A 27,108-nucleotide genomic window follows, 5' to 3' on the forward strand; every position below is an offset into this window, starting at 1 on the left:
TCTATTTATGGGATTACCACAATTTCTGGCCTACAGGTGGTACAATGACATTGATGATAGATGTGTGTTATTTAATCATACCTGGTCCATAATTTTGTTAAATTTGGAAAGGCTAGACAGCGTATCTATGTGGATTTGCTGCATGTTAAAAAAACCCTGACTGACAGAAGCAGAGAACCAACAAGAACAGCCTCCCTCTCCTGCAAGTCCCTCGCATAGGCTCCGATATGTTCTTGGGAGGGATGAGTTACTCTACCCCCCACCCCCAGGCAGCGGAGAAGACAGCCGGCACAAGAGAGATTTCTCCTGAATACCTTCAGACCTTTAACCCTTAAGGTTACTGTTTGAAGATGCGGAGGAGCAAGCATGGAAATCATCTAAGCATGCCATGTTTAATGTTTATTGAGAGTTCATCTAAACACATGCTATTAAAAAAAAATGTAAAGAAAGGATAATGCACAGATTCCGCGGGAGTAGGAGGGATCATGTAGATCTAAGGGATGTCTCCAACTAAGGTAAAGCTGTCACAGCACAACATCGCAGTAACAGAACAGAGACTTTCCCCACAGCTGTTCTACTGTTACCGGACAGGTCTTAGGGAATTGATGCCATGATTTTTGGAAAATTACAGAACTTCTACCGCACCTGTGAAAATCTTTATCAATTAGGAAACAAGTCTAAAATACCGAATGCTGTATATTTTAACAACCCAATTTTTTAATTGCACAGTCCTTTATGAATCAGGGCCATTGTCATCTGTAAAAGGTTCAGCATTGTGCCAAGGAACTTATTTATGCTGCATATTGTGACTGCACTTCTACAAGAATATCTCTAATAGGGATAGATAGACTGATAGAATGGATAGACTAGAATTGGTACATAGGATTAGATAGCGCGAGTGTCGGCACATACATATCTATCTCATTATAAACAGAGACTGGCAGATTGTATACAAATATTTTATTGTGTGTTCATAAAGTACAAAATATTTTAACATTTTAGCTCCTAATAAAATAAAGGTCTGGCCATACAGAAAGCACGAGTTGGTCATCAGAGTTTCTGGGGGGTCCTCTGAGATACTCCACCTAAGGAGTGGAGGGCAGTGGGCTCTGATGTTTCCAGCCACACAGAGGAACATATAGACCAGTGATAGCTAACCTTGGCACTCCAGCTGTGACAAAACTACAAATCCCATCATGCCTCTGCCTCCCTGAGTTATGCTTAAAGCTGTCAGAGTATTGCAATCCCTCATGGACTTAAATTCCACCACAGCTGGAGTGCCAATGTTAGCCATCACTGATCTAGGCACCGATGGCTTCATAGATACATTGAGGGATAGTGGAGTACCTTCACCATTATCCATACATTAAAAGTAATTTGGGATTCCTCCAACCATACAAGACGTGATAGCTGGGAATTGATAGCTCTATCACAGGCAGGAAAGCTGGGCTGTGGGTTCTTCCAACCAAACAGAAAGTGATAATATGGCACTGGTGGCTCTTTCACAGGGTGGGAGAGCTGGGCTGTGGTTTCTTCCAACCATGCAGGAAGGGATAGCAGGGCACTGATAGCTCTATCACAGGTGTGACAGCTGGGGCCTGGATTCCACCAACCATGCAGGAAGTGATGGCTTGACACTGGTGGCTCTATCACAGGTGGGACAGCTGGGGCCTGGATTCCACCAACCATGCAGGAAGGGATAGCAGGGCACTGATAGCTCTATCACAGGTGTGACAGCTGGGGCCTGGATTCCACCAACCATGCAGGAAGTGATGGCTGGACACTGGTGGCTCTATCACAGGTGGGACAGCTGGGGCTTGGATTCCACCAACCATGCAGGAAGTGATAGCTGGACACTGGTGGCTCTATCACAGGTGGGAGAGCTGGGCTGTGGGTTCTTCCAACCAGGTAAGAAGTGATAGCTGGACACTGGTGGCTCTATCACAGGTGGGAGAGCTGGGCTGTGGGTTCTTCCAACCATGCAGGAAGTGATGGCTGGACACTGGTGGCTCTATCACAGGTGGGAACGCTGGGGTCTGGATTCCACCAACCATGCAGAAAGTGATAGCTGGACACTGGTGGCTCTATCACATGTGGGAGAGCTGGGCTGTGGGTTCTTCCAAACATGTAGGAAGTGATAGCTGGACACTGGTGGCTCTATCACAGGTGGGACAGCTGGGGTCTGGATTCCACCAACCATGCAGGAAGTGATAGCAGGGCACTGATAGCTCTATCACAGACGGGACAGGACTGTGGGTTCTTCCAACCATGCAGGAAGTGATAGCTGGACACTGGTAGCTCTATCACAGGTGGGAGAGCTGGGCTGTGGGTTCTTCCAACCATGCGTGAAGTGATGGCTGGACACTGGTGGCTCTATCACAGGTGGGACAGCTGGGGTCTGGATTCCACCAACCATGCAGGAAGTGATAGCTGGACACTGGTGGCTCTATCACAGGTGGGAGAGCTGGGCTGTGGGTTCTTCCAACCATGCAGGAAGTGATGGCTGGACACTGGTGGCTCTATCACAGGTGGGACAGCTGGGGTCTGGATTCCACCAACCATGCAGGAAGTGATAGCAGGGCACTGATAGCTCTATCACAGACGGGACAGGACTGTGGGTTCTTCCAACCATGCAGGAAGTGATAGCTGGACACTGGTAGCTCTATCACAGGTGGGACAGTTGGACTCAGGTTTCTGGCAATTACGCACAAAGTGTTAATTGGGCACTGGTGGCTCCATCCCAGGGTGGGACAGTTTGGCACTATTAAGCCCTTCACATGTACAGTACACTTTGTCTGAGGTGTCATGAGTTGTAGACATTAGACATGTTGTTAAATCATTAACACATTTACAGAGGTTCTGCCCCTGGCAGTGAGACGGAGAAGTGCAGCGAGACTGCAATATGGTCAGACAACCCTGCCAGTTGGCTGATGAACTGGAACTTTTTCACATTCTGTAGAAATAATAATAGTAAAAGCAACAACATTAGTAGTGTGAAAAGGACAACATGTATTGCAAGAACAGATAAATAGTTATTATTAATAAGATTTGTGACAACACACTACATGGTAATGCTAGTACGTGTAAAGTGTTGTCATGGCTGGCTGGGTGGCTGGATAAGGTACTGGTTAAGGGCTCTGCCTCTGACACAGTAGACCAGGGTTCAAATCTTGGCTCTGCCTGTTCTCAGCACCTATTCAGTAGGAGACCTTGGGCAAGTCTCCCTAACACTGCTACTGCCTATAGAGTGCGTCCTAGTGGCTGCAGCTCTGGCGCTTTGAGTCCGCCAGGAGAAAAGGGCAATATAAAAATGTTCTGTGTGTGTGTGTCATACTACTTTGTGGACTACCAACTAACAGACTGGCAGCCCTGCAATCTGTACTGAACTCAGCTGCTCGTCTCATTCATCTTTCTTCTCACTCTTCCTCTGCTGCTCCTCTCTGTCAAGCTCTTCACTGGATGCCAATTACCCAGCGGATCCAGTTCAGACTCCTAACCCTAACCTACAAAGCTCTCCTACAATCTCTCTCCCCTGTACATCTCCTCGGTAGTTTCAAGATACCAACTCAACCGCAATCTCAGATCTGCACATTATCTTCTGTCCTCCTCTAAAATCAACTCCTCACATTTACGTATACAAGATTTCGGACATGCTTCACCCCTCCTCTGGAAAGCCTTTACACAACACATCTGTCACCCTCCAACATTTGGAATCTTTAAACGCTCCCTCAAAACTCACTTTTTCCGACAAGTATACGCTCTACCTTAGGCCATTACACATTTGACCTCTGGCCAAGTTGTACACCTTACTAGGTAACAAAAACACATGGCCTCTAGGTATGAATATTGTACACTACCCCACCTTTTGTTCCCTGTGACAAACACCCACCAATCCAGTCCTACTACTCCACGATTGCTGTAAAGGTTTCCTCCACTAGAGGCTTCTGGAGGCAAATCCATGGTGAAAACAGTAAATGTTTAACCACTTAACGACTAGCCAACGCCGATAGGTGGCGGCTGGTCGTTTGTGGATTTCCATGGAAACGGCCTGTCAGTTCACGGCAGGGGGATCCTTGAACAGCCTGCGAGCCTCCAATCGCGACTGGCAGGCTAATTGTAAACACCCGGGGAAGAAATCCCCGGTGTTTACATTGTACGGTGCTGCTGTCGCAGCAGCGCCGTAAAGGAGATCGGCGATCTCCGGCCTCTGATTGGCCGGGGATCGCCGGCATCGGATAGGCTAAAGCCTATCTGAGGTGGTAAAGGACGGATCGCTGTCCTGTACCACCCATAGTTAGAAGGGGAGGGAGGGAAGGAGAGGGAGGGCAGGATATCGCTGCGGAGGGGGGCTTTGAGGCTTCCCCCCGCTACACCAAAATAGCCGGCGGCGATCAGACCCTCCCAGCAGGACATCCCCCTAGTGGGGAAAAAAGGGGGGGGGGGGGGGGGAGTCTGATCGCCCTGCCTGCCACCCGATCTGTGCTGGAGGCTGAAGAGCCCACCCAGCACAGATCATAAGAAAATCCTGCGGTCCTTAAAGTGAACATCCGGACTAAAAATCGACTCAGCAGCACTGAAAAGGCTTTGTGTTTCTTTAACAGTTTCACAGCATCAGAACTTTGTTTTGCTTATACAAGCCTGATGTTTAGCTGCACAAAAGAAAACTGCCCGGGCTTTTTTCCCCTGATGCTGTGCAAAGCATGATGGGATTTCTGATGTTGTTGTTCTCATTCTGCTGTTTTGGTGCAATTTGTTTTTTTTTACATTTTGAATTTGACATTTGAAGCCTAGCATGTGCAGCTGGGAGGGGTAGTCAGGACACAGGACAGTTGGAACTGTGTCTCCTGCTCCTTGTCACCTCCTTTCAACCAAAAAGATAGCAGCCCCCATGAATCACAAACATTTGCCTGTTCTTTTAAAACAGGGTGGGTAAGAGATTATATTACCTATCTATTCTAATTAACATAACTAATGTAACTTGATGACAGTATGTTTGTTTAGGCTGAAGTTCCTCTTTAAGTGGTTAAGATTAGTTGGTGTGCCCATAAATGATACAATCTTGATTGTATGTACAATCAGTAAAATAAACTTATCAATTTGCCCTGGAAATCAAGGATATTTTGCTGCCACCACTCTCTGACTTAAAAAAGCCAAGATCCGCAGCACCATTCTTGAAGAAATAGCTCTTTATTCAGACACTTCATTAAAATCACATGCCAGTAAAATGGGCTTAGACGCAGCTACAGCCCACTGTTTCCAATGCTTCTTTGTCAAGCTGCAAGCTCTCTGACTTGAAATAAGGCAAAGAGACCTCAGTCTAGCAATTTTTAAAAGGAAAATTGGTTAGTTGCAACCTAGTTATGGAATCAACACTTTATAAAGATAAGACAATGCGGTAGTGTGTCTTCTGAGGACAGAGAGCTCTAGCATGGATCAGACAATGCGATAGTGTGTCTCTTCTGAGGACAGAGAGCTCTAGCATGGATCAGACAATGCAGTAGTGTGTCTCTTCTGAGGACAGAGAGCTCTAGCATGGATCAGAGATCAGACAATGCGATAGTGTGTCTCTCCTGAGGACAGAGAGGTCTAGCATGGATCAGACAATGCAGTAGTGTGTCTCTTCTGAGGACAGAGAGCTCTAGCATGGATCCAAGATCGGACAATGCGGTGGTGTGTCTCTTCTGAGGACAGAGAGGTCTAGCATGGATCAGAGATCAGACAATGCAGTAGTGTGTCTCTTCTGAGGACAGAGAGGTCTAGCATGGATCAGAGATCAGACAATGCGGTAGTGTCTCTCTTCTGAGGACAGAGAGCTCTAGCATGGATCAGAGATCAGACAACGCGGTAGTGTGTCTCTTCTGAGGACAGAGAGCTCTAGCATGGATCAGAGATCAGACAATGCGGTAGTGTCTCTCTTCTGAGGACAGAGAGCTCTAGCATGGATCAGAGATCAGACAACGCGGTAGTGTGTCTCTTCTGAGGACAGAGAGCTCTAGCATGGATCAGAGATCAGACAATGCAGTAGTGTGTCTCTTCTAAGGACAGAAAGCTCTAACATGGATCAGAGATCGGACAATGCGGTAGTGGGTCTCTTCTGAGGACAGAGAGGTCTAGCATGGATCAGAGATCAGACAATGTGGTAGTGCGTCTCTTCTGAGGACAGAGAGCTCTAGCATGGATCAGAGATCAGACAATGCGATAATGTGTCTCTTCTGAGAACAGAAAGCTCTAACATGGATCAAAGATCAGACAATGCGGTAGTGTGTCTCTTCTGAGGACAGAGAGTTCTAGCATGGATCAGAGATCAGACAATGCGGTAGTGTGTCTCTTCTGAGGACAGAGAGCTCTAACATGGATCAGAGATCAGACAATGTAGTAGTGTCTCTTCTGAGGACAGAGAGTTCTAGCATGGATCAGACAATGCGGTAGTGTGTCTTCTGAGGACAGAGAGCTCTCGCATAGATCAGAATAATTAGGTAACATGGGCAACAACTGGAACGATTAAATCATTGATTCGATTATAAATACACACACATAATATACATTGGACCTGCCAAACAGGTTGGTTGGATAGAATTAAAGTGAACCCAAGGTATTTAAAAAAAAAAAAAAAGTAAAAATTGTATTAATCCTCCTACTCCCCAAAATGACTAAGTTACCTTTGGTTTTCTTTTATATTTAAACATATACAAAGTAGGTTGAATGTATTACGGACTCTAATCAGTGGCAGCCTATTGGACTGAGCCCAACAAACTGCAAAGATTGGCCACCTAACATTCCTAACCCATGAAATATAAAGAAAAGACGGATTTGAAGAAGACTGGAAGTTCATCTTCCTCTTGTAAAAGTCAGCTGTGTGATGAGAACTTCTGTGAATTCGGCAGAGTTGGTGTTAAACCCGCTGGGAGACTTCCAGGCTGGTACAGCATGATCTTTATTTCTGTCACAGAAATCTTAGATTTAGGGCTACTTAACCAGGAAGGGGGTACTGTGTTTCCAGGAAGGCCCTGATAAAACTAATCCAAAGAACTCTGCAATATGGCCTGGCAGAGCAGAGAAAGTTTCATTGTCCGCTCTGGTGGTTTGCGACACTGACCGATCCTGTAATTGAAATATGACTAAATAAAGTTTTGATGCACTCAATATGGTGCATTTGGTCACAATGGTCCTTTAACCTCCCTGGCGGTAAGCCCGAGCTGAGCTCGGGCTATGCCGCGCAGGGAGATATCTCAGCCCCTGGTGGGGCGATTTTCACCATGTAAAGTGCTGTGCACGCAGCTAGCACTTTGCTAGCTGTGTGCACAGCTTGATCGCCGCCGCTCTGCGGCGATCGCCCGCACGCAGCGGCAGAAGAGCCCCCCCCCCCCCCGCCAGAGCCCTGCGCTGCCCGGACCAATGAGTTCCGGGCAGCGCTATGGGCTGGATCGAGTTCGCCTGATGTCAGGACGTCGGCTGACGTCCATGACGTCATGCAGATCGTCGCCATGGCGACAGGAGAAGCCAAACAGGGGAACGCGTTATATACGCGCTCCCCTGTTTGCTATTGATGCCGGCGACGATCGCACTAGAGGGCCACATGCGCCCTCTAGTGGTGTTTCATGTAGCTACCACTCTGGTAGCTTTACAAGAAACAAAAAAAAAAAAATGTTTTTTTTGCCCATTTGAAAAAAAAAAATTAACCGCCAGGGAGGTTAAAGAGAACCAGAGATGAAGCACCCTCTTGTATTTTACCTTATAAATTAGTGGGAACATGACAGTAAACACCTAATCTGCTCTTTGTGTCATTGTTCTCTGTTTAATCTGACTGTTATCACCTCTGCTAAGAATCCCCGACTGAGCACTCAGTCTAGCTTTGCTATGGAAAGATTATAGCCGAGTCTGTCTTCTCTGGTGTCTTTTCAAGCCCAAGCCTGCCCCCTTGTGGCTCTGCTATAATGACTCAGCTATAATGATTCTCTGCAAAGCCAGACTGAATGCTCAGTCCGGGATTCTTATCACAGCTGATAACAGACATTTTTAGCAGTGAAGGATGAAGCAGAGAGCAGGGTAGGTGTTTTCTCTAATGTTCTTACTGATATATATGGTAAAATACACAAGGGTGCTTCGTCTCTGGTTCCCTTTAAGGACTGTGATTGCTGCATAATAATGACCTCACGTTGACAATGATGAAATTACCAATATGATTAAAATAAAGAGCTGTCAGGGACAGCATCATGTGCTGCAAAATTCTTAAACCAACAAATGCAGCTACACCTTCAATGACCTAATCCCAGTCTATTATGTTCCAGTCCAATTATCCCGTGCAAGCAAAGACATATATTAAAGGTACATATATAATAATGGGATTGTTGGAGTTGGACTATGCAGGACTATTCCATCTTTGAGTAGGAGTATACACAGTCTTGTGACCAGCAGTCATACAGTTGTGTTCAGGCCCAGCCCTAGACTTTTTGCCGCCTGAGGCAATTTTCAAAGAAATTGCCGCCGCCCCCCGCAGCCGTGGGTGTGGGGGGCCGCCCGAGCTGGAGGGGATAGCGGGCAGGAAGGGGGTATTGGGCCTAGCGGCGGGGAGGGGGGTCGGACCCCCCCCTCCCTCGCCTGGGTCCCCCGTCCTCCGCTCCCCTCCAGCTTTAAAAGTGAAGTCACTGGCTGCAGCTATGTGTAAGAGGCAACGGGCGGGGATTACTCACCTCTTCCTCGTTCCAGGTCAGCGTGCGCTCCACTGATGTCACTTCCTGCGGCGTAGCAGGAAGTGACGTCAGTGAAGCACACGCTGACCTGGAACGAGGAAGAGGTGAGTAATCCCCTCCCGTTGCCTCTTACAAATAGGTGCAGCCAGCACGGAACTTTTTAAAGCTGGAGGGGAGCGGAGGACGGGGGACCCAGGCGAGGGAAGGGAGGGGTCCGACCCCCCTCCCCGCCGCTAGGCCCAATACCCCCTTCCTGCCCGCTATCCCCTCCAGCTCGGGCGGCCCCCCACACACATGAACGGGCGGGTGCCGCCCCCCCAGAAGTGCCACCTGAGGCAAAAGTTTCACCCCGCCTCATGGGTGGGCCGGCCCTGGTTGTGTTCTAAATAATAGCAGAGTGTTTAAAAAAGTGAATAAAGCTCAAAATCCTAACTTTTATTTCCATACACACAAATGCATTGGGAACACTACACATTCGATTTCATATGAACACATGAAGAAAAATAGATTACATTTATGTTGCTCCTCTAAATAATTAGTTGTATAAGCACTGTTTCTGAGAACTGCTGCACGTCTGTGTTACATGGAGTCACCCAGCTTCTGGCACCTGTGATCAGGTATTCCAGCCCAGGGTGATTGGACTGCTTTCCACAGTTCTTCTCCAGTTCTTGGTTTTGCCTCAGAACTGCATATTTGATGTCACCCCACAAGTTTTCTATTGGATGAAGGTCCAGGGATTGGGCTGGCTGCTCCATAACGTCTATCTTGTTGGTCTGGAGCCAAGATGTTGCACATTTACTGGTGTGTTTGGAGTCGTTGTCTTGTTGGAACACCCATTTCAAGGGCATTTCCTCTTCAGCATAAGGCAGCATGAGCTCTTCAAATATTCTGAGGTATTCATGCTCATCCATAATCCCTGGTATGCAATAAATAAGCCCAACACGTAGTATGAGAAGCATCCCCATGTCCTGATGCTTGCACCACCATGCTTCACTGTCCTCACAGCGTACTGTGGCTTGAATTCAGTGTTTGGGGGTCGTCTCCGGCCACTAGACCCAAAAAGAACAATCTTACTTTCATCAGTCCACAAAATATTGCACCATTTCTCTTTAGGCCTGTCAATTTAACCTCTTCAGCGCATCTTTTTTTTCAACAGTAGGACTTTGCAGGGGCTTCTTGCAGATAGCTTGGCTTCACATATTCATTCAGCGGTATATGGCTGATCCTGCTGCCACACAAGTCCTGGCCCTATTAAATACTATTCCCCCTCCAGGCCACCATGAATAGTGGGGAATGAAATAATTCGGCTTCCATCAATTAATGGACGCCAAATTATTATGATTTAAAAGTAACTTCAGATCCGTCTTCTGACGTTACCGAAGTTACTCCCTGTGCACTGCTATAGCTGTAATTCCTATTACGGCCTATGGTGGCGCCAACTGCATCCACATCACCTGCGCTGGTCTCAGTGTGTTCGATCCTTAGACCCTCTTTAGACCCTCTAGATCAGGGGTGCAACCACTTTTTCGACTCACGAGCTACTTTTAAAACCAATGCGGTCACGAGATCTACCACCCCCCCAGCATGCATGGATAGTCACAGTATTCTACCCCCCCCCCCATCAAGCCTAGTGAATACATTACAAAAGCCTTCTGCCCTTCACAGTATAACGAATCCCCCCTCCCTATCCCTGCAGTTAGGCAGTCCACAATCCTCCTGCCTCTTCAAACATGCAAGCATAGCAAATAGATTCAGCATCATCCTGAAGCTATTTGCCACATTACACTACCTCACATGCAGCCAGGGGGGAGAAGACGCTGCGCTCGCAGGCAGCCTGGAGGGGGAAGAGACGCATGGCTCACAAGCAGCCTGGAGGGGAGGAGACCTGTCTCCTCATTGGCTCCTCTACCCTCTAGCAGCGCCTCCCCTTTAGTCACGCCTCTCCCCTCTTCTCCCTGATGCGAGCGTCAGCAAAATCTGACAGCTGCAGATTTAGACAGGACTCATCAGATGGTCGCGATCGACCTATTGGGCACTCCTGCTCTAGATCTTCCTGGACCTCATTGTTGGCGGAGTCCTTGCCATTTTAGCTATTCTATTGATTCAAATGGTAGTTTTTCACTTTCTTCCATGTCTTTCAGGTTTTTGTTGCCATTTTAAAGGGACCCTGAGCAGTGCCTGAAATTAAAAGAGTACACTTACCTGGCGCTTCTTCCAGCTCACCATAGGCGGCAAGGTCCCACGGGGTCCTCTACTTGTGCCCCCGCTACCGGCGTAACCCGGGTCGAGCCGGCCCTTCCTGGTTAATAACGCATGGCATTATTACGCCGGCCGCTTCGCGTCATCACGGTTGCCGACGTGATAATGCCATGCGTCATTAACTAGGAAGAGCTGGCCCAACACCCGACCCGGGTGTTACCGGGTGACACCAGTAGCGGGGGCTGGCGGAGGCACAAGGAGAGGAGCCAGGAGGATGCCGGGGGACCTCGCCGCCTATGGTGAGCTGGAAGAAGCCACAGGTAAGTGAGGCTTCCCACGCCGTCCTGCGTCCCTCGGGGGTCTCGCTGTAGCCCTCCGTACAGCCGTGACGCAATATTTACCTTCCTGGCTCCTGCGCAGGCGCTCTGATGGCTGTCGGCGCCGAAGTAGGCGGAAATACCCGATCGCCGTCGGGTCTGCTCTACTGCGCAGGCGCAAGTTTCCGGCGCCTGCGCAGTAGAGCGGACCCGACGGAGATCGGGTATTTCCGTCTATTTCCGTGCCGAAAGTCGCCACAGCGCCCCCGCTGGAGCCAGCAAAGGTAAATATTGAACTGACAGTCGGCACAGTCGCCGGCTGTTCGGAGGGCTGCGGCGAGACCCCTGTGGGACAGAGGACGGCGTGGGAAGCCTCATTAGGATCCGGAGGCTTCCCCCACCCGAGGTGAGTACCCCCCAGGGGATCTTTTTGTTGTTACAGAGTCTCTTTAAAGCACTTGCTATAATTTTAGCTGAGCAACCTATCATCTTCTGTACCCTTTATACGTTTTCTCCTCTTCAATCAACTTTTTGTCTGAAACGACCCATTTTCTTCAGAATTTCAGAGAGAAATGCACTATTACCAGCAGGTACAACACATGCTACCTTACTTCCTTAAATAATAGCAAAAATTGCCACCTGTTTGATGAATGACCTCACTAATTGAACTCCACACTGCTATTATTTAGAACACTCCCCATTCAATTAGTGATTCAATTAAACAGAATCAGCAACATGCATTTCGTGACTGTTGGCTTTCTATTACTCTACTACACCTGCTAGTAAATGACTTGCCATGTAGAAATATCATCTCTACCAAACAGTAATTGATCAGGTTAGTGATGTCTGACTGCTATTACTTTAAACTCAACTGTATAGCAATAGGAGGGACAGCACTACGCCAAGTCTAGTTATCAGTCCTTTATGCTCCATATGTCCTAGGCTCTGTGTTGTACCGAGTATTCCAGGCAAGTATACACTGTATGATACACAGTTTCAAGGCAGAGATTGGTCACAGATGCTTGGCTGTTTAGCGTGGTTCCAATTCCCAAGATAGCTGCGAGTAAGCTACTGTTGAATGTGGCAGAGGGTGTAGCATGTGACACAGGATATGTCTACATGTTTCGCCATGCCCAGAGGCTTCATCAGAATACACTGCCTAAATCACCTTATCCCTCCCGGGGGTAAGGACAATCCTACAGAACGTCCAGAGGGTGAACCTCCAAAGGGTGAGGACAATCCTACAAAACCTCCAGAGAGTGAGGATAATCTACAAAACCTCCAGAGGATGAGCATCATTTTACATAACCTTCCGGGGGTAGGGGGAAGAGTTAATCATGCACAACCTGGGGGGGGGGGGGATTTGAGGATAATCCTACTTAACCTCCAGAGGGTGAGGATAATTTTGCATAACCTCTAGAGGGTGAGGATAATCCCTATGTAACCTTCAGGAGGTGCCGAGAACATACAAAGTTTGTTTCTTGATTTGTTTCCTTAAATACAGGTTATGGTTATGGAGAAATCATGTAATAATTTACATGCTTTATGTGTCTATGTTTGGGGACACTGTCTTGTTGTACATTCCCAGTAATCACTGAGACTTTGAATCCGGACAATAGCTTACGGAGGAACAGATTCTTACCAGAGGAAGCAAAGAACTGGATTCCTTGTATAATATATAATCTATCCTCCGTCCAGTCCAGTGTGCACCAGTTTCATCTGTGCCTTCAGGAAGTGGTGGAGCTATGTATAACCTCCGGTCAGTTTCCGATTCCAGAGTTCTGTAATTAAAAAAAAAGTTGTAATTAAAAAAAAGGTTAGAAGGAGGAAAATGACGGGTGAAATATGTGCTGACAAAGTTATCCCTCTTCTCACCTCTTCAGATTTGCCGGGGTGTTAACAGCCTCATGGTAGAGAGAGTCTGCCCGTAGAAGAGTACCTGAGAAACAAAGAACCTGTGTTATACATCTGTTAAAAAAAGAAACCATGAAACACACAGTAGCCTCAAGCTAAGAACGCTCAGTTCTTCAGTTCCTTCCCAAAAGGAGGAGAACTCCTCCCACTGATTCCTCTCCCACACCCATCAGCCAGCAGTTACCAGAGCTCACCTAACTGATTTATCTCCCCCCCCCCAATAATCCTCCAATATCCACCCAACACCTCAAGCCAAGGACACCACTACACATCTGAGCTCCCTCTCCTTGTGTTCTCTATGTGATCAGCAGTTACCAGAGCTCATCACACTGATTCATCTCCCCCCCCAACAATCCTCCAATATCCACCCCATATCTCAAGCCAAGGACATCACTACACATCTGAGGTCCCTCTCCTTCTGTTCTCTACATGATCAGCAGTTACCAGAGCTCACCTAACTGATTTATCTCCCGCCACCCCCCCCCCCACACACAATCCTCCAATGTCCACCCAATATCTCATGCCAAGAACATCTCTCCATGTCTGAGGTCCCTCTACTGTTCTCTATGTGCTCAGCAGTTACCAGAGCTCATCACACTGATTCATCTCCTACACCCAACAACAATCCTATTGCATCCACCCCATATCTCAATCCAAGAACACCTGTCCATGTCTGAGATCCCTCTCCTTCTGTTCTCTACATGATCAGCAGTTACCAGAGCTCACCTCACTTAAATCATCTTCCACACTCACCGTCAATTCTCAAGTATCCACCCCATATCTCAAGCCAACAACATTAAGTATCTATAGATTGCTAAACAAGCAACAAAAGAGCACATTATCTTATTTTGTCCCACTTGCACCCCGACTCCCATTTTCTTTTAACAGAACACACTGGCCGGCTATCAAGAGTTGGTAAGAGTGATAATAACTAAGCATGTGTTACATCTATGGTATACATTCCAGTAGGTTCCAGCTTACTATTGACTCTAACTTTATAATGGGGTAATAAACCGATGTTAACAAAATGGTGACTAAAATGAAACAAGTGATGATCGCAATCAACAAATTATGATCGTAATCAATAAATTTGCTAAATTTCGCATCAATTTTCGCAATTACGCTTAGACGTAATTACGATTTGCAAATTAAATTGATTTTGTGTAGTCATTCGTAATTTTGCATACAATTTTGCAAAATTTTGAGTAATTTCTTGCCGAATAGCCCCCATACATGTTGTTGACACCAAAATTGCTACATATGTTAAGGAGTTTTTTTGCAAAAAGACCTTATAGTTTTTGAGAAACTCGATTTTAAAAATGCAAGTAAAAAAATTTTTTAAAGTAAAAAAAAAAGTAAAAAAAAAATGTTCTGGGGGCGGAGCGCAACATGGCCGCGTGAGGTTGTGTTTTTTCTGAGCTCCCGGTCACATGCTAGAAAACCTTGATTTATATGCCCTTTTCTCTCCCTTTTGATACCCCATTGTGGCATGGCAAGCAAGAGAAGACGCAAAGCAACCAAAAAGATCACAACTGAAGCATCTAAGGCGCCCAAAGAGACCCTAGAACACTTCTTTACCCCGAGAGCAACGAGAAGCACTTCTTCAAAGATGGCGGACACTCCTGCGACAGGCCCTTCTCCAACTAGCTCGCCGGGCTCCTCTGTGAGTAACCGTGCTCTAGAAGAGCTCTAGACCTACCTGAAAGGGATGCCAACCAAGGAGAACATGCAGCAACAGACGGAGCGCATAGTCTGCTCTACAAAGGCTGAGATAGCTGCGCTACGAGCGGACAGCGCATCCACAGCTCAGAGAGTCTCAGGCCTGGAGGCTGAAGTGAGCACCCTGAAATCGGAAGAGTCTCGTCTTCGTGAGGCCAGTGACCGCCAGACGCTTCTTCAAAGCGACATGAGAGCGCAAATAGAGGACCTCCAGAACCGCAGCCGCCAAAATAACATACGGGTACGGGGGCTGCCGGAAGCCACCAGAGCAGAAGATCTTCAACCCTCATTGCAGGCCATTTTCAATGGTCACCTCAACAGGCCGGTAGGCACTCTTATTAAGATGGACCGGGCCCACAGGGCGCTGCGCCCGCTACCGAAGAACTCGGAGCCTCCGAGGGACGTGATAAGCAGAATCCACGACTACGCCATAAAAGACCGCATCATGGCTGCAGCCCGGGCCATGGACTCTGTGGATTTTGATGGCGCTACCTTGTCACTTTATCAGGATCTTGCACCTTTCACTCTGGCGCAGAGGCGCACCCTGAAGCCTGTTCTGTCAGCCCTACAACGTGCAGGAGCGACCTACAACTGGGGTTTCCCCTTTCAATTACATGCACGTTTGGGGTCTAATTCTGCAGCGTTAAGGCATCCCAGAGATCTCCCAGACTTTAACACCTTGGGAATTCAGTCTGTTGCAACCCCTGAGTGGAATCAAGATGACTGGGACTTTGCCCTTCCTCAGCGGGGCCGTCGACCGCGGAATTCGCAATGCCGGGGTGTATTCTCGCATTGACTATAGCTTTGTTTCCCACAATTTGTTGTCAGTAGCCTCTAACGTCCGCATATCCACGTGTCCCATCACAGATCATTCCCCGGTAGAGACCTCACTTCATATTTTAGATGGTAGACAAGGTCCATCCTCTTGGCGGCTAAATACTTCCCTCTTGAAGGACCATGTCATGGCCTCTAGGATTGAAAATGCTCTGAGGTCCTATTTTGAAACGAATACTACCAATGAGATTTCCCCAATGTCGGTTTGGGCAGCACACAAGTGCGTAATCAGAGGAGTGCTCATGCAAGAGGGCAGTAGAATTAAACGAGAAAGAAATAAGGCAATTGATAAATCGCTCCAAGAAATTAAAAAATTAGAATTTATACATAAGGGCTCCTTAGCTAGGTCTGATCTTGAGCTCCTTACAGCAGAACGAGAAAAATTGAAATCCCTTTTGTTCTACAAGGCACGATTTGCAGCCGAGCATTGTAGGCGCCATGATTATGAATATGGCAATAAATGTAGCCGCCTACTAGCCCGAGCCCTCAAAATTCAACAGAAATCAAACTACATACCTAGCATACAGGGTGTCTATGCGAGAATACATCATACCGGTAGGTCTCTTTCGATAGCCCGTATATTCCGCGATTATTACAATTCCCTCTATAATTTGCCAGGAGATGTGTCCGGGGGAGCTAGGTCAACGCTTTCTCATAAAATTAGGAAATATATAATGGAGTCGGGCATGCCCAAGTTGTCTGAACCTGAAATAAAATATCTTAAAGAGCCGCTCTCTTTGGACGAGCTAAGACTGGCTATCACTCAGTCTCCCTCGGGAAAAGCACCAGGCCCGGACGGCTTTTGCCTAGAATACTATAAGAAATTCTTGGGAATCCTCCACCCATCTTTGTTAAAGGCTTTTAACTCTTTAGTGGATCCAGAGTCACCCACCTCATTCCTGAAAGACATGCTCATGCCTCACATAACAGTGCTTCATAAGCAGGGGAAAGACCCTAACCTCTGCCCTAGCTACCACCCTATATCCCTACTCAATGTAGATTTAAAATTATTCGCAAAAATTTTAGCCAACAGATTGTCCCCTTTGATGTCTCAACTGGTTAACTTTGATCAGGTGGGCTTTATCCCCTCGAGAGAGCCCTGAGACAATACAATTAGGACCTTGGCGGTGATTCACCGGGCACGATCGGAGGCCCTTCCAATGATGCTACTGTCCACTGACGCGGAGAAGGCCTTCGATCGTGTCCGCTGGGAATTCATCAAAAATACATTAAGTCATGTGGGACTATCCCATAATATGCTTACTCGTATCATGGCGCTTTACTCTCTCTCTTTGGCTAGAATAAAGGCTAATGGAGAACTCTCGGAGCCTTTTGATATCTCAAATGGGACAAGGCCATTCATATTCGCTCTATCCTTAGAACCATTACTTCGTAAAATCAGAGCCAATCCGGATATCAAGGTAATTAAGTTTCCCTCGTCGGAACATAAGATAGCTGCTTATGCGGACCACATGCTTTTTTATATCACAAGCCCCCATATCTCTGTCCCTAATCTTCTAAAAGAATTCTTAGAGTACGGCCACCTAGCTAACCTAAAAATCAATTATGACAAATGCGAGGCTCTGGATGTAGGTTTGAACCCAGGTGTAAAGCTAAATTTACAAGCTAATTTTGCATTTAAATGGGCTCCCAAAGCAATTTCCTACTTGGGAACTAAAATTTAGAGCTGCTTACTCGAGATTTTTAAACTTAACTACGCCCCACTGCTTGCCACAATTCGCTCTGATCTCCAGAAATGGGACGTGGTGAAATTCTCATGGTTCAGACGAGTCAATATAATTAAAATGAACATGCTTTCCCGCTTCCTATATGTTTTTCAAGCATTGCCTAGTTCTGTCCCAGTCTTCGTTCAAGAAATTCGAAAATGCTTTAGGAAATTTATTTGGAGGGGCAAGCCTCCTAGAATAAAATACGCCTTAACAACTCTCCCCTAAAGAACAGGGTGGTATGGCGGTGCCAAATTTACAACTATACCATACAGCAGCTTTACTGATCCGAATAGTGGACTGGCATTGTCATGGCCAAATGAAACAATGGGTCGGGATGGAGAGGGACTTGGCTCGCCCTTTTGTGTCTAGCCTCCCATGGATGGGGAAAAGCTCTGCTGCACCCGGTCTGACTTACCCTCTGGTTGCGGACACTATAAAATTGTTCCTTAAAATTAATAGGAGCACTCAGATCTCACCTTGACCATTACCAATGATACCGCTCCTAGATAACCCTGGGTTTCGGCCTGGCACGAATCGCTCAGCATACCAACAATGGAGAGGCACTCGACTATTGCGGGCATATCATTTACTCGATGGGAATTCTTGGCTGGGCATTGAAGCTCTGGAGACCAAACTACAATTATCCCCCTTGGACCCTTGGTCTCTGCTGCAATTCCAGCATTATCTACTTAGTTTGGGAGATAGACAAAGCCTAACTCGAAATCTTACGCCATTTGAGTTGCACTGTGACGGGGAAGGCTATGTTACTGTAACGATTTCCGGTAGATCTCCACCGTCAGCGCACGCCGTGCTCGCTGACCAGCGGAGGATCTCCACAAATCGTGGAAGCAGAGTACCCAGATATAGATGTACTGATATAGAGAGGAATTCCAACCAGCAGATGACGCTGTGGAGTGCAGAGGAACCGATCCTCTACACCGCCACAGATGCCAGATAGGAATTGTACGTAATGGGGCAGTACAGAGCAAGATAGTCTCTCTCTCTTGAGAGAGAGATAGCATAAAGCCAGAATGTGCGTATGTCCCCCAATCTAGTCGCAACCTGGCGACGGTTGACATACGACAGCAAAGACCAAGGTGAGAACGCAATCGCAAGAGTGGCGATTGCTAACAGTGAGCAGGATAGGCTCCCGAGAGGGAGAGAATACAGAGACAGCCTGTATGTGAGTCCACCAATCTAGTCGCCACCCAGCGACGGTGAACGCACAACAGCGAAAGGAAAGCAGGAAAGCAATCGCAAGGAATAGCGATTGCAAACAGCGACACAAGACTGAATGAGAACAGATGAAGATTGTATGTGTGTCCTCCAATCTAGTCACCACCCAGTGACGGCGAACACACCACAAAGGAAACGGAGAGAGAACGCAACCGCAAGAGCAGCGATTGCCAATAGAGACACAGCAATACACAATCCTATCCTTAGGTGTGAGGTCCTTGGTCTCAACACCTGGGGACTAGTCTAGTGAATAACAGAAGCAATACAGCAAGGAAAATAACAAACGCTAGCTAAACGCGTCCACCGCACTCATTCGCAACAGCGAACGCGTTTCAGCACGATCCCCGCGCATTAAGCACCCAGGGATAAGCGTGCCACCCTAACTAACCAACACAAGACAGACACCAGATGACAGACACGCTTGCTACACGGTTGCCTTACCGCAGGCACCAGCAAGCGGAGACAGACAGACAGACGGACAACGGGAAATAGGTGAGACAGGATCCACTTCTCTTCCGCAAGAGAGAGTGCGATCCGCAAACAGGAACCACTGCTCTTACTGTCAGAGCCAGTGCGAACCAAGCACGAGAAAGATCCACTGCTCTTCCGTCAGAGCAGTGTGATCCAAGCACAAGACAGAAGGAGTAACCAGTAGCGACCGCAGCTAAGGTTAGCTCCAAGATACAGAGAATGTAGATCCACTGCCTCTAACGCTAGGGCGAGTGCGATCCAGACAGACAGAACGATTTCCTGCCGACCGCCACTGGCGACAGGACAATCGCTAGACAGAAGGAGTTCCCAGTAGCAACCGCTGCTCTGGCCTACACTCCCAGGCAGAACAAGGCAAACAGATAATACAATCCTGACTTCTCTAGCAAGGATGCCTAGTGCAGTCCCAGGAATTACTCTAAGCTAATCTTAAACAATAAGCATGGCTGACACTCTAGGAGTGTTTCACAGGACAAACCCTTATGACCAGTGAAGGACTGTGATATCACATGGTATTTATAGAGCAAGCCTACAAAGGATGTGGCTAGGCAATTTGCATGACAAACGTATGCAAATTCCTCAGCAGCAGCAAGCTGCAAAACTGACAAAAGGTCTCTTTTCCAGAGACCTGCAGAATGCAGCCCAGAACAATGATCAAAAGGCTGCCTGCATACGCAGGCAGCTGAGCGGATCATCACAGTTACTAAAGGGATCTCATAAATATATGCTAAGCTTATCACAAACCCCACAATAACTACTTCATTAATAACTAAGTGGGAGGCTTCTCTAAATCAAACTTTTACGGAAGCTCAATGGCGTTAGATCCTCATCTTAGCCCCTAAGTGTTCTACCTCAGCCCGTATTCAGGAATCAGGTTACAAAATTCTAACGCAATGGTATCATACGCCAGAAAGGCTACATCACATTTACCCAGACTCTAGCTCCCTCTGTTGGAGATGTAGTGCACATACGGGCACCCTGGTACATATATTTTGGAGCTGCCCAGCCATTGGCCCATTTTGGGACTCTGTAAAGACCATTATCACACAGGTGACAGGAGTTGAGGCTTCTGAAGATCCTGCCTATTATTTAATGCATAATACTCCAAGAAGGCTCAGGAAATATAAAAAAAATCACTTTCCAAACACTTGATCAATGCGGCCCGCATAATTATTGCAAGACACTGGAAGTCATCCCAGGCCCCCTCGATAACTGAATGGTTACTCGAGATCAAAGCGATTGAACGTATGGAATCTAGTTAAAAAATGAACAGTTTTTAAAGACATGGAGACCATGGTTCGAATTCACTGAATCTGATGAATATAAACGCAGAATGGAGAGCTAACTTACTTCCCACCCCAATACCCTGACGTAATTTGAGTGTCATGTTTCATCTGAGCCTTAATAGGGGCCTTTGTGACCAAAACATTTTACACATGACCCCGTGGTAACTCGTACGTGTGGAGCCGGCCATCTCTCTCGCTCTCTTCTATTTTTCCCTTTGTCCTCTTCGTTTCTTACTTCTTAATGTTTTTGTCCTTTCTTTTGTATTGTTTAGTTTTGTCTCCTGCTCTAAATAGCTCCAACAAGGAAATCTATGCATCCAGGTAGCAGGAATCTGGGTGACTTAGCGAGTAAAGGTGTATCCTGAGTGTATGTTCCCTTTGGGCCTCAGGTGCACCAGAAGTCTTCGATTTGAGTGAAATTACCCCCGGATCTCTAAATTATACCCATGGGGGCAGACATGTGATATAGGGAAGCTTTACTATTGTCTTTGGTTCTTTTCTTTTAACACTAAAATTCCTGTTGTAATCAAGTTTTTTGATACCCTCATTGTGCTCTACTATCTTTACATGGTGACACTGGTTGGTCACCCGAATTTTGCTAAACATATGTATATCGGGCGCGATGTGAGGCGCTATATGTTTTTATGTTAATGTTTAAAAAATTTTCAAAAATAAAAATCTTTAAAAAAAAAAAACATTTCCTTTGCATTTTTAAAACCGATTGTGTCAAAAACTACAAGGTCTTTTTGAAAAATTATTTTTGTGACTTATACCCACTATTCTGCTTAACATATGTAGCATTTTTGGTAGCAATAGCATGTATGGGAGCTTTGCTATTAACCTCTAAAATCGGCACAAAATTATGCGAAATTTTGCAAAAATTACATGAACTTTTGAAATACTACTATTACATACGAAATTAATTACCATTTTCTCTGACATTTTGAATTACGATTACGATACGTAATTGTGAATTTCAATGTGAAATTTCAGCCCACCACTGAATGAAACTGATATTTTTATTATTTATGGTCTTTCATGGTTTCTGACGTTCATCTTCATAGTGGAAGATCCATGTGGATCCCTTTTCCACAGACAGTCCAAGGCTTTAAAGCATCTCTGAGCTCAGAACCTCTGCAGTGTGCGTTCCAGTCACATGTTACTTACCCATAGTTCCCAGCCTGTCCCGGCCAGCACAGTCTCTGCAGGGATCTCTGTACACAGAGAACAGCTTGTGCTTCTGTTCCAAGCAGTCATCTGAAACACAAGATGTCACAGATCACACTTCATAAGTAATGTTCAGACAGGGCTTAGAGCAGATCTTCTTATAAAGTAGGGTTTCTAGTGCAAAGTAGGCTAGCCATAGGAAATGGTTATACCAAGGCTGCCTGTAAATGTGCCCATGTGGTAACACAATCTGAGGACAAGCATTGGGATGAGTGAATCTAGAGGCCAGATAATATTGCCACAATTAGGAGGCAGCCACCTCTCCCCCTCAGTTTCATCTCTAGGAAAGTACTTGTAACTAATACAGTGCGGAACATAAGTAATAAACACCCTGTGATTGTGTAAGTTCTCCCACTTAGAGATCACGAAGGGGTCTGAAATTCACATTGTAAGTGCATTCCCACAGTTAGAGACAGCATAAAAAAATAAATAAATCAAGAAATACCATTGAATTATTTTTAAAGAATGTATTTGTATGGCACTACTGCACAGAAGTATTTGAACAAACTGCAATCAGCAAGAATTCTGGCTCTCAAAGATCTGTCACTCTGCCTCCACTCATTAATCTAAACTTGTAGCACCTCTCTGAGCTCTTTAAAGGGACTCCGAGCACACCAAAAAAATGAAAGTTGAACTCACCTGGGGCTTTCTCCAGCCCAGTGCTGGTCGGGAGGTCCCACGACGGCGTCCTGGCTCCTCTCCAAGTCCCCGTCCTGGAATGGCTGACCGGCCGCAGCCCGGGCGACACTCGGCTGAGTGTCGGGCTGCTCCTTCCGCGTATGACGTCACACGCCGGCCGCCTCGCGTCATCACGGCGGCCGGCGTGGCAGTACTGCGCATGCGCGTTTAAAGCACGCATGCGCCGTACTGCCACGCCGGCCGCCGTGATGACGCGAGGCGGCCGGCGTGACGTCAGCCGCGTCATACGCGGAAGGAGCAGCCCGACACTTGGCTGAGTGTCGCCCGGGCTGCGGCCGGTCAGCCATTCCAGGACGGGGACTTGGAGAGGAGCCAGGACGCCGTTGTGGGACCTCCTGACCAGCACTGCGTTGGAGAAAGCCCCAGGTGAGTTCAACTTTCATTTTTTTGGTGTGCTCGGAGTCCCTTTAACGACACCTGTCCACCATACAGTCCGTCAGACTCCAACTACTACCATTGGCAAGACCAAAGAGCTGTCAAAAGGCCGCAGAGACAAATTGTGGACCACCAAAGGCTGCAAAGGCCTACAGGGCAATTGTCAAACAGCAAAAGTCATGTGTTCAGATGAGACCAAAGTAGAACTTTTTGGTCTAAACTTTCGCCATGTTTGAAGGAAAAAGAAAGATGAGTTGCATCCCAAGAACACAATCCCTACAGTGAAGCAGGAGGGAAGTAACATCATGCTTTGGGAGTGCTTTTCTGCAAAAGGGATGGGGCAATTGCACTATATTAAGGAGAGGAAGGCGAAACCGAGGTCTCTAGAGGACCATCTGTTTGGATCCTTGGCACGACCCACACAAACGACCTGAAATGGGGGCAGAACACCACCAAAATTCAGAAGAAATTGCAGCAGAGGCTGTTTTTCCTGCGCAAAGTTGAAAAATTTGGCATGCCGCGGGAGCTGCTGACCAGCTTCTACACCGCAACCATTGAATCAATCCTCTGCTCCTCAGTCATTGTCTGGAATGCTGGTGCGACGGCCAGCGACAGGTATAAACTGCAGAGAGTCATAAATGATGTGGAGAAGATCATTGGATCTCCGCTGCCACCTCTAGATCTCCTCCACTCTGCTAGGATGAAGTCAAGGGCCACCAGGATCTCTTGCGACCCCTCCCACCCTGGCAGTCAATACTTCGAGCTCCTCCAGTCAGATCGCCGCTACAGAATTATCCCATCCAAAACTACCAGGCGCAGAAAATCCTTCTTCCCACAAGCAGTTTTGCAGCTAAACTAGTGGAGGACTTTCATTAGGTCAGCATACCTCCCAGCCGCTACCACCTTGGCCGCAAACTGAAACTGACTTTAAACCTTATGTAGGCCCCACAGGCCTGCTTTAACTGATCTCCTGGAAATGTTAATGTTATATGTACCACTGCACACCTGTAAATGTATGGCTTGCGCATCTGAAGCATATTAAGGTTCTGGAGTGGCCTATCCAGTGTCAGACCTAAATCCAAAAGAAAATCTTTGGAGGGAGCTGAAACAACGTTGCTCAATGACTGCCCTGGAACCTAACAGATCTAGAGGAGATCTGGGTGGAGGAGTGGGCAAAATTCTCTGTTGCAGTGTGTGCAAACCTGGTCAAGAACTACAGGAAATATTTGACCTCTAATTGCAAACAAAGGCTTTTGTACCAAATATTAACACTGATTTTCTTAGGTGTTCAAATACTTTTGCGCAGCAGTGCACTGCAAATACATTCTTTAAAAATCATACAATGTGACTGTCAGACCCTCCATGATTTATATGTGGGAGAACCCAGGGTGTTCAAATGTTTATGTTCCTCACTGAATGTGAAGTTTAACCCTGCAAAATAAATCTGGTAGTGTCAGGCCCCTGCAGATTGAGGTACCAGTGCTTGGTGTGGGAATGGTGGCAGGAAGGACTGGCTAAGCAGCTGGGACATCTGCCAGGAGAGACTGACTGGGACTCACACAGAGATGACAGGACAGACTGACTGGGACTGACAGAGAGAGGACAGGACAGACTAACTGGGACTGACACAGAGATGACAGGACAGACTGACTGGGACTGACACTGAGATGACAGGACAGACTTACTGGGACTGACACTGAGAGATGACAGGACATACTAACTGGGACTGACACAGAGATGACAGGACAGACTGACACTGAGATGACAGGACAGACTAACTGGGACTGACAAAGAGATGACAGGACAGACTGACTGAGACTGACACAGAGATGACAGGACAGACTGACACAGAGATGACAGGACAGACTGACTGGGACTGACACAGAGATGACAGGACAGACTGACTGGGACTGACCCAGAGATGACAGGACAGACTGACTGGGACTGACCCAGAGATGACAGGACAGACTGACTGGGACTGACACAGAGATGACAGGACAGAATGACTGGGACTGACACTGAGAGATGACAGGACAGACTGACTGGGACTGACACTGAGAGATGACAGGACAGACTGACACAGATGGCAGGACAGACTGACACAGAGATGACAGGACAGACTGACTGGGACTGACACAGAGACGACAGGACACACTGACTGGGACTGACACAGAGATGACAGGACAGACTGACTGGGACTGACACTGAGAGATGACAGGACAGGCTGACTGGGACTGACACTGAGATGACAGGACAGGCTGACTGGGACTGAAACTGAGAGATGACAGGCCAGACTGACTGGGAATGACACAGAGGACAGGACAGACTGACTGGGACTGACACAGAGAGAAGACATGACACACTGACTGCGACTGACGACACAGAGAGATGACAGGACACACTAATTGGGACTGACACTGAAAAATGACAGGACACACTAACTGGGACTGACGACACAGAGAGATGACAGGACAGATCGACTGGGACTGACACAGAGATGACAGGAAAGACTGACTGGGACTGACACAGAGATGACAGGAAAGACTGACACAGACAGGACAGACTGACTGGGACTGACACAGACATGACAGGGCACACTGACTGGGACTGACATAGAGATGACAAGACTGACTGACTGGGATTAACATTGAGAGAGGACAGGACACACTGACTGGGACTGACACTGAGCTATGACAGGACAGACTGACTGGGACTGACATGGAGAGATGACAGGACAGACTGACTGGGACTGACAAAGAGATCACAGGACACACTGACTGGGACTGACACTGAGAGATGACAGGATAGACTGACTGGGATTGACACTGATAGAGGACAGGACACACTGACAGGGACTGACACAGAGCGATGACAGGACAGACTGACTGGGAATGACAGGACAGGCTGACTGGGACTGACACAGAGATGACAGGACAGGCTGACTGGGACTGACACAGAGATGACAGGACACACTGACTGGGACTGACACTGAGAGAAGACAGGACAGACTGACGGACTGACACTGAGAGATAACAGGACAGACTGACTGGGACTGAAAGATGACAGGACACACTGACTGGGACTGACACAGAGATGACAGGACAGACTCACTGGCACTGACACTGACACAGACAGATGACAGGACAGACTGACACAGAGATGACAGGACACACTGACTGGGACTGACACTGAGAGATGACAGGACAGGCTGACTGGGACTGACACTGAGAGATGACAGGACAGGCTGACTGGGACTGACACAGAGATGACAGGACACATTGACTGGGACTGACACTGAGAGAAGACAGGACAGACTGACCGGGACTGCCACTGAGAGATGACAGGACAGACTGACTGGGACTGACACTGAGAGATGAAAGGACTGACTGACTGGGACTGACACAGAGAGATGAAAGGACAGACTGACTGGGACTGACACTGAGAGATGACAGGACACACTGACTGGGACTGACACTGAGAGATGAAAGGATAGACTGACTGGGACTTGCACATAGGGATGACAGGACAGACTGACTGGGACTGACATTGAGAGAGGACAGGACAGACTCACTGGCACTGACACTGACACAGACAGATGACAGGACAGACTGACACAGAGATGACAGGACACACTGACTGGGACTGACACTGAGAGATGACAGGACAGGCTGACTGGGACTGACACTGAGAGATGACAGGACAGGCTGACTGGGACTGACACAGAGATGACAGGACACATTGACTGGGACTGACACAGAGAAGACAGGACAGACTGACCGGGACTGCCACTGAGAGATGACAGGACAGACTGACTGGGACTGACACTGAGAGATGACAGGACACACTGACTGGGACTGACACTGAGAGATGAAAGGACAGACTGACTGGGACTTGCACATAGGGATGACAGGACAGACTGACTGGGACTGACATTGAGAGAGGACAGGACAGACTAACCGGGGCTGACACTGAGAGATGACAGGGCAGACTGACCGGGACTGACACAGAGAGGACAGGACAGACTGACACAGAGATGACAGGACAGACTGACTGGGACTGACACTGAGAGATGACAGGACAGACTGACACAGATGACAGGACAGACTGACACAGATGACAGGACAGACTGACACAGAGATGACAGGACAAACTGACTGGGACTGACACTAAAAGATGACAGAACTGACTAACTAGGAATGACACTGAGAGACGACAGGACACACTGACTGGGACTGACACAGAGATGACAGGACACACTGACTGGGACTGACACTGAGAGATGACAGGACACACTGACTGGGACTGACAGAGATATGACAGGACACAATGACCGGGACTGACACTGAGAGATGACAGGACAGACTGACTGGGACTGAAACAGAGATGACAGGAC

At 47.5% G+C, this 27,108-nt stretch overlaps 1 protein-coding gene across 2 annotated transcripts in view; it reads right to left on the bottom strand.

Annotated features, from left to right (window-relative positions):
* Positions 1–945: 945 nt before the first annotated feature.
* The window catches only part of LOC137532675 (sphingomyelin phosphodiesterase 5-like), a 115,003-nt gene continuing 88,840 nt past the window's right edge, over positions 946–27,108 (bottom strand). Inside the window, exons 6-9 of one of the 2 annotated variants that reach the window (XM_068253481.1) lie at positions 21,582–21,671; positions 13,082–13,145; positions 12,849–12,987; positions 946–2,953 (exon numbers count right to left, since the gene is read on the bottom strand). In XM_068253481.1, the coding sequence (XP_068109582.1) occupies positions 2,849–2,953; positions 12,849–12,987; positions 13,082–13,145; positions 21,582–21,671 (398 nt within the window). In that variant the 3' untranslated portion in view covers positions 946–2,848. Of the gene's footprint in view, positions 2,954–9,172; positions 9,740–12,848; positions 12,988–13,081; positions 13,146–21,581; positions 21,672–27,108 lie in introns of those variants that run through there. The other variant, XM_068253490.1, reaches the window with a different exon arrangement.

The sequence above is a fragment of the Hyperolius riggenbachi genome, chromosome 1 (genome assembly GCF_040937935.1).
Source record: "Hyperolius riggenbachi isolate aHypRig1 chromosome 1, aHypRig1.pri, whole genome shotgun sequence".
Classification (NCBI taxonomy): Eukaryota; Metazoa; Chordata; class Amphibia; order Anura; family Hyperoliidae; genus Hyperolius; species Hyperolius riggenbachi.